The 8,952-nt window shown below is 43.3% G+C and overlaps 1 protein-coding gene across 1 annotated transcript; it reads left to right on the forward strand.

The window, feature by feature from the left end:
• Window positions 1–1,658: 1,658 nt before the first annotated feature.
• Window positions 1,659–8,183, forward strand: soul5l (heme-binding protein soul5, like). Its single transcript, XM_085784899.1, has 7 exons — window positions 1,659–1,782; window positions 2,649–2,708; window positions 4,391–4,472; window positions 4,759–4,879; window positions 4,966–5,105; window positions 5,496–5,659; window positions 6,953–8,183. Coding segments are annotated over exons 1-7 (1,173 nt in total). The 5' UTR covers window positions 1,659–1,780; the 3' UTR covers window positions 7,557–8,183.
• Window positions 8,184–8,952: the final 769 nt, after the last annotated feature.

Here is an 8,952-nt window from a genome sequence, read left to right on the forward strand (position 1 = left end):
GCTAGGCTACTTTCTCTCTTGAGCTCTCTCCTTTGCTTTGAACTGATACCAGTGTTGACTATTTTTTCCATATTTAATAAGTTAGCATGCTAACCAGCTAGCCTCAGTCTGGCTGGATTGTCACTTTCCGATAGCGAGTCAGTAGGATCCAGCCTGCCCAGATGGTAGCCTATAAATGCAACAATGGCTGAAGCTCCAATCATTAAAGGGATAGTTCACCCTAGAATGATATTTCGCTCATTATCTACTCACCCTCATGTTGACTAAGGGCTGGAAGAAGTTTCAGATTCCTCCGTGGCTTCTCTGAGTTACAGGGGGTCTCGGCATAGCAGTGCATGTCCATATAATGGTTGCAAAGGGACACCGGAGCTCTTCGTAAAAAAACACACACAAAAAAACATCCAAATACCTCCATGATGCTCGTATGTAATGTCCGTCTTGTGCTGAAGCCCCAAATTGCGTAATTGTCCCGAAAAAAATTTAATAAGTCTATATTTTAAGCTTGTTTGTAGCGGAAGCTTCTCGAAGCTCCTCTTCCTGGTCTGTCCAAATCTCGCGTGATTTGCGCCGGCGTCAGTATGCGTCAGTGCGGTTACTGCGAATCACGCGAGATTTGGACGGACCAGGAAGAGGAGCTTCGAGAAGCTTCCGCTACAAACAAGCTTAAAATATAGACTTATTTAATTTTTTTCGGGACAATTACGCAATTTGGGGCTTCAGCACAAGACGGACATTACATACGAGCATCATGGAGGTATTTGGATGTTTTTTTGTGTGTGTTTTTTTACGAAGAGCTCCGGTGTCCCTTTGCAACCGTTATATGGACATGCACTGCTATGCCGAGACCCCCTGTAACTCAGAGAAGCCACGGAGGAATCTGAAACTTCTTCCAGCCCTTAGTCAACATGAGGGTGAGTAGATAATGAGCGAAATATCATTCTAGGGTGAACTATCCCTTTAAGTAAAACAGCTGCTAATGTTGGCTAATGGCAAAACCCACAAATTAAATAATATTTAAATGCAGCATATTTAGGCTAATGTTAAAATAAATGGTTGTTGAGTAGATAATGAGCTTTTTTTTTTTTTTTTGCTAGCAGCTTTGTTCCTCCAATTAGCCTCTAGGTTAATTTGGGTTAAATGGCTGATGAGCTGTAAATCCTTAATCGACATCCTTAATCCTTCACCCTATCCTTAACAGGTTTCAATGTATTTGAAGATGTCAATTATTTAATAATTTCTGTTAAAAGAAGCTGCAGAACTTCTTTGGTCCTTCATAAAACAACCTTCAAAATCTTAATAGCTTAATTTTTCTGTAGCCTATTGTTCAGATGCAAACATAGCCTATTATCCTAGATCATGATCATAATTTGCTCATATCTGGACAATAGTTATTAAATTCAAACGTACTCCCTTCGTCAGTGCAGTATGATGTCACTCGATGGCGGACCAGACTTCAGTGGTCTCGGTGCTGCAGCGCTGGAGGTGAACTCCCAGTAGCTACCAACACCATTATTATAGGCACATACGTAGCCTATCATCTATCCACCAGTGTTGCTCGCTCCAGTAGTTTGCAGCAGCAGCAGGCTCGCTCGTGCCAGCCTCAGCCTCAGCCCCTCCCTCCCCGTGAGCCGCACGCGGACGCCGGTCGGTCGGTGCTCACTGCAGACAGTCCGCAGTCAGTCAGTCCACCGGCAGTCCGCAGTCTCTCTCCATCACATCCTCCCCGCTCCTCCCTGGCAGGTGGAAAAGACACACAAGCGGGGCCGGGACAAGATAAGATATGTGAGTATATTGCTATATTATATTTTACATTTTATCTAGATATTTTGCAGGGTTTTTTTTTTTAATTGATGGTAATTTTTTTGGTCGACTTTTCTGCGGCGTCATGCACAGGTGAAGTTGATTCAGTGTTAATCGGTGATACGTGCATGGAAATTTAATCTTTTTTCCCTCAGCATGAATAAACAGGCTGCTGCTACACCGGTGCAGATATACAAATAGGTTTGAAACAGGACTGGTGGTGTTTGGCTGCATCATAGCAATTTATCCATTTTAATTAACCTTCGTCTCCTTCTCAGTAGTCTAAACCTTTAATCTGGATTTCTTTCTCTCTTTTTTTTTCTTCTTTTTTTCTCAATAAACCAGTCTAAAAGGTGTTGATGCTGATCAGGAGGTGTAATGAGCTATTGATTGCTTTTCCTCCATGACCTCGAAACGCCTTTGATTTTTGAGAAGACGGAGCCTGATGATGCAGCAGATCTCTCCCTCTCTCTCCCTCCGTCTCTCTCTCCTCTTTGCGGTGCATTGACAGCAGGGAAACGTGTCCCATTTCAAGGCTGCAGTGCAAACAGCAGATTGCAGCACAGAGCTGAGCTGAGAAAACCTTTAAAAATCTAAATTTACTCGCCAATTTTTCCCCTTTTTTATCGTTTTTTGTGCCTTAGCCTTATTGGCTCTTACACACAATGCAATAGGGAATGTATGAAGGCCTTTGTTTTGAAATAATAACATTGATCTTTCACTTTGCAGGAACTACTCCCTCATATCCATTCTGTTAGCTTGAATATTGTCTCATTTCTGATGCCAGTTTTTCTAATGTACCTACAATACAAGCAGAGTCTGTGATTTCTGTGTGTGTCCTTCCTCAGGGCTTTCATCTCAGCGTTTGCGATTTTGGCCCTAGTGGTTTCAGCTGAAGGGAGTGTTGGGTAAGATGATCATTTTTAATAGATAAATAGTATTAAAATGCCAAAAGTATGTGGATATCCTCCTAATATGTATTGTCTAAACATGTAAACAGAGTGCATTGGTCATTAATTCAGAGGACTGGTGGTCCAGTTGGAGACCTCTCCTGCGATCGTTGGTGTTAATCCGCTGCTCTAACTGGACAGGACGGCTTTTAACCAGATCTTGGAACCTGGTTGCAGGAATTTCTCTCCCCATTCATCCACAAGAGGATTAGTGAGAATGATCCAGCACTAATACAGTTACCAGATGTTACTTTCAGCAAACAAGGCATTACATTGTCATGTGCCCCCCTCTCTGTATTTAAAAAGGGAGTTGCGGTGCCCTCTGACCACTGGGCGGAGCCTCGGGCCCTCAGGAAACAGGGACCTCCGCTTGTTGTTCCAAGGTCAAAGCTGTAAACAGAGCCGCCCGTTGTTGCTGCTGCTGCTGAATAATCTCCAAGTGTCAGAGAAACCACATCAGTGCATCATCTTCAGGGAGCATCTTCAAGTTCAGTCGTTTTCTGTGGGCTTTATTCTGCTGCTGGCCGGCCCACCACCCTGGTCCAGACTTTAGTATCTACAGCTAAATAGATTTCTGTGAATCACCATTCGTAGTCCCCAGAGGCGTTATCCTACTGACTTTAATGGCAGATAGTAGCGCCACCAGCAGGTTGATATCCAGTGATTTATCTCAACATCCACTCGTTTGATTGGCACCAAATTTTGCATTGACATTCACAGTCCTCAGAGGATGTACCCTGAGATTGTCTCATGACCTTTTCTCTATTGTCAGATTGGCATTTTTGGAAAACTAGGTGACGAAACACCATAAAATTTGCTACAAGCATGAGTGTTCTGCTCAGCAATGAATTGCATCAGGCCATTTTTGACCAATTGATACTTTCAAGTTTGAAAAGCCTTCTGGCCTGGTTTATCCCACATAAAACACTCACAGTACAACCCACAAGGAAGGAAAAAAGTAAATAAAACAGCACGCAGACAAGGAATATAAACAAAGAGAGAGAGAGAGAAAAAAGCAATTTATAAAATTACCAGTGTTGCCTATACATCTTTCATTTACCGTGAGTCATTCACTCATTTGTAAGAATAAAACCGTAGAGTTTACATGGTAGAAAGTAGTTGAAAAAAGGGAATGAGAGTTAGTAGTAGCTATAAAGGATCGCCAAGTCTTGTGGAAACTCTCGTCAGAGCCCCGAAGAGTAAATCTGAGCTTTTCCAATGCAAGGTGTTGCGTAGTATCTCTCCTCCACATTGTGTAAGATGGTGGGTTTGCCTGTTTCCAGTTCAACTAAATCAGCCTAATTGATACTTTCATCGACCACAGCTTTTTATGATCATTAGCATGCAAGGTTTGCTAAACGATATACCGGATAAACATTAGTTAGCATTATCATCATTGTGGTTATTTTCTTCAAAGCACTGCTGTGCCAGTACAAAGTTGTGTGCCTAGTTTATCAGTTATATTTTCTATTATGCATAAAAAGTCAAAATCCAGTTCGTCTCTAAATGTTTGGGCGGGTCTTCTGCAAATTTTGCTCCACAAAACCATCCTAAAAGCTTCACCAAGGGTCGTCCACAGACTTTTTGGCCACATGTTATTGAATAATAAAAACTCTGACTCCGGCATCACTCTGTTACAGACCAAGCACCAACAACAGCTTCTGCACCGAGTCAAAGGAGTGTCTGGAGTACGAGCTCGTCTGCAAAACAGATGAGTACGAGGTGAGTGAACCCAAAGTACATTACAGTCTACACACACATGACCTGCTATATAATATATAATAATTATATATAGGCTATAATATATGTAATTGGTTAAAAGTTTTTGTGTTTTAATCTGTGCTTTTAATCTATGCTAATTGTCTGTGTCTTTTATCATTATTGTTGTACAGCACTTTGGTCAACGCTGTTGTTTTTAAAAGTGCTTTATAAATAAATTTGTATTGTATTGTATATACTGTCCCTCTCACACACTCTTCTCTTCTCTTTGCGGTCTGGATGCGTTCAGGTGCGACACTACAGCCCCACTCGCTGGGTGTCAACAGATGCCGAGGCCTATTTCATGGGCGTGGGAGCAGCCATGGCGTTCAGGAGGCTGTTCCAGTACATCACCGGCGCCAACGACAGAGGTGAGGACAGATGTCCGCCTCAGTAGAATGTGTTTGTTTTATTACTGTATGTGTGTGTTATTCTGTGTGTGTGTGTGTGTCGACAGGCGTCCAGATGGAGATGACCGCCCCCGTCCTGGTGAAGATCCCAGAGGAAACCAAGATGTGGGAGCCGGCGATCTACACGCTGAACTTCCCTCTGCCGGCAGCCTACCAGGACAAACCTCCTGCACCCACCAACGACAAGGTGAGAGTGGGAAAGATGATCTGTGTGTGTGTGTGTGTTAGAGCTGTGGGTGGTTGCCCTTGCTTATCATGGAAAGTCAAGTGCTATTATCTTCCTGTTATCTGTGTGTAATTTGATGAGTGGTTTCTGCTTTTAGATCAATGATGGACGGACAGGATTTAGTGCACTCAGCAGGACAGAATTAGACACTGCTGCATCATGAAGGTGTCAGAGCTTCCGCCCCGTGTCTGTCCGATGATTTCATTTTCATAATCTATAGTTTATAAACAGCATTTATGCATCTGAGCTGGAAAAGAAACGTCCTTCTTCTCTAATGACGCTAAGTGAGGACATGTATTTGCTCTGAGTTTCCTCCTGTTTGCTGATGTCATGTCTGTGTCCCTGCTGCAGCTGTATTTCACCGAGATGCCGGAGATGGACGTGTACGTGAGGAGCTACGGAGGCTGGATGCTGTCGGTGACCTCCAGGCTTCACGCCCACCTGCTGACCAAAGAGCTGGAGAGAGTCCGCGCTTCCTACAACCACAGCTACCACTACGGAGTCGGCTATGACAGGTAGGACCTAAGAACACTGTCTCATGTTCAGTTCTTCATGATTATGTTTTAAATTTATTTTATTCATATGCACAATGATAAAAACAAGAATTATATTTAACAATACAAAGGCAAATAATTGTGCAGGAGAGGAAAAGAAGCCCACAGGGCTTATATAAAAACCCTTCCCCTCAATATAAAATCACTAAAACAGATCAACCAATAGAAAAAGAAAAGAGAGGAAAAAAAGGGAAAGAGACAAAGAAAAGACACAATAAACAAACAAACAAACAGAGAGAGAAAAATATCCATAAAATAACAAATTAATTTCAATTATACTAGACATTGATATTATTTTGCCTGGATGTTGTCCTCCAGATTGTCTTATGTGTGATACTTGGGGGCCAGGTTCACGTAGGTGTTGCCTCATTGACATAGAGGACCATGACTCAACATGCAACCAAATCTAGGTGCACAAACCACCAAAAAACTCTCATTTTGAGGTGGCACAGCATCACCATGGTAACTGACTCACTTAAAAATCCTGCATCTTTGTCAACAACTCAACCATCAAAAATCTGCTTTTTGATGCGAAGTCCAGATCAGTGTGCAGGTTAAAAATGAATAACAGTTTTATATGATTAAAGAAAAACAAACAAACACATCATTAAAGGGATAGTTCAACATTTTGGCAAATTAGCCCATTGCCATAATCCCTATAGTCATAGCAGTAGTTTCGTTACCGTTAATTGTCGGTGCAAGATGTTTTTAGAACGGCGGAGCAGAGCCGCGAGCTGCTCAGAGCTACGCTACGGAGGCTCATGGGATTTCTTGGTTTCCCTCATCAAACTCATGACCTGCACATTCACCACGCTATGAGATAATAACAGAACGTTACGAGACGGAGTTGGAACATGCATCAGCACTTTTGCATGAATTTGCCTCTAAAACAACTCGTTCTCGTAACGTTCTGTTATTATCTCATAGCGTGGTGAATGTGCAGGTCACAACTTGTCCACCAGAGCGTTTTGGAGTTGTTGGATTGTGTATTTGACGAGTTTGATGAGGGAAACCAAGAAATCCCATGAGCCTCCGTAGCGTAGCTCTGAGCAGCTCACGGCTCTGCCATGCTGTTCTAAAAACAGCTTGCACTGACAATTAAAGGCAACGAACCTACTGCTATGACTATAGGGATTATGGCAATGGGCCAATTTGCCAAAATGTTGAACTATCCCTTTAACTTCTGTTGTCTTCATCTTTCTGACCCTTTCTCTGTGTGTGTGTGTGTGTGTGTGTGTGTGTGTGTGTATGCAGTCCCTTGAAGCTGCTGAACAGACACAACGAGGTGTGGTATGTGGCCGAGGGAGAGCCGGTGTGCTCCGACCCACGGGAGCCGACGCCCGCGCACACGCCCAGGCCGAGTCTGACCGCCTCGCCCACAGACTCTCCGTCCGAGCCCCTCCCACACACGCTGTCCGACTCGCCCGCACTCACCCCCGCCAACCTGTCCTTGAACACAACATCCATGAACACAACATCCTCCAACTCCTCCTCCAACTCCACCTCCTCCACCTCCTCCACCTCCTCCTCTTCAGAGATGCCACCGTCCGACACGCCCGCTGCTCTCCCCACGTCCGACGCTCCTCCTCCTCCTTCTTCCAGCCCTTCTTCTTCTTCTTCTTCGTCGTCCCACGTCCCCTCCGAGGCGGCGGTCAGCCTCCCCCCGACCTCCGCCCAGATCCTGCTGGATCTCACGACCAACTCCTCCGACCCCGTCTCCTCCGCGAGCCCGTCTCTGGAACCCCAGTCGGACGCCGCCGTCGTCATCCCCTGGAACAGCACGGCCCACGTCGCCGTGGACACACAAGCCGACAGTAACCCCGTGGTGGAGCCAGAGGACGACGACGATGCTCACTAACGAGCCTCCATCTTTTCTTTGAGCAGCTTTATTAACATGGAAAACAGTTGGGAGGCGATGTGAGTGATGGACGGACACGCTGGTCTCTTCTTCCTTATCTCTCTCTATTCCTGTTGTGTGTTACACCGACTCCTCCTTTATTATGGCACTTAGTGTTTCACTCTATGTTCTGTCACAGCTTCGCACCTGCAGCTTCCTGTTATCTGCAAACACACGCCTGTACACTTTGTCATTCTGCGGTTATACCCATACAGCTGCATTTAGAGTTAAATAAGATCTGTGTATTAGTTAGAAAGTTAGCATTCAACGTTACTGTGTTAAATCTAAAAGGCAGAGAAAGAAGAGTTTCATACAAAGTGACTTAATAGGACTTCAGTGATAAATCAAATGCTGGGACTAACCACAGTCGGCCATTATATCAGAGGGAACTTTACTGTGTTCTGTCCACTCTTGTAAATGGACTTTGATGAGATTATTAATTATTATTATTGTTAATAAGCTTTTACTCTCGTTTAGCTTGTCGTCAGTTACTTTAATGATGTGTGGCCACATGTTAGTAAATCATAATAAACTCAGTGCGACCATTCATTGGCATCTTTGGGGCCCAACTTATACATGAGGACACGAGGAGCTCTGTTCAATATACATTAGGAATAAAACTTAAATTATTATTATAATAATTCTTTACCTTTGATCAGACCTCTCTTTTATGTCATTTTTCGGGTTATTAAGAAATTTGGTCAAGACTTGGTGATAGCTACATTTTTGGGTTTTAAGAATTCAAAGAATACATTCATTAAAAATAATTTAACTATTTAACTATTGCCTGAATAGCTTGTTAGATTCCCCTTCCAAAAATACAGAATGTTTTTTGCATCTTCAAATCAAAGTTTAGCCCACACAAATCAAATCTACACCTTAACGGCCCAAAGATCCCAGAGAATCACAGCTGATCAAACGGATGCAATAAGAGTTATATCAGTTAATCAATTCTCTAATGCGTCTCTAAGCTACATACTGTATGTTCTGAGGAAGGTGCAATAAAAACCCATAACAAACACTTAACTGGACTCGTTGTGTTATTGGTGGCTTTAGTCTTGACTCATTTCAACAACACTGCGGTAGAAAGCAGCTCACCTTCACCTGCTCTGTAACCACACCTGTGCACCACAATTACCTTGTTGTACGTGATGCTTCTCAGTTTCTCTTGTAGTTCCTGTTTGGAGGATCAGCATATTTGTATAATCAGGGTTTTGTATGACAGTGATGTACTTTGAGCTTCTTCTGCTGCCTCCAAGTGGTCAAATATGTGTAACTGCATCTACAATATTTAGTTTTCTACAAAGCAATGAAAACAGTCACTGTGAAATTCTTTGAACTTAAAAAATGCACATGG

Source organism: Trachurus japonicus, chromosome 1 (assembly GCF_045865225.1).
Source record: "Trachurus japonicus isolate A0001 chromosome 1, Traja_1.0".
In the NCBI taxonomy this organism is placed as follows: domain Eukaryota; kingdom Metazoa; phylum Chordata; class Actinopteri; order Carangiformes; family Carangidae; genus Trachurus; species Trachurus japonicus.

Excerpts from the sequence above, each read along its gene's own strand:
- soul5l (XM_085784899.1), top strand. Across the intron at positions 4,473-4,758 it reads GCAAAACAGATGAGTACGAG|GTGCGACACTACAGCCCCAC; the intron begins GTGAGTGAACCC and ends GGATGCGTTCAG. Across the intron at positions 4,880-4,965 it reads CACCGGCGCCAACGACAGAG|GCGTCCAGATGGAGATGACC; the intron begins GTGAGGACAGAT and ends GTGTGTCGACAG.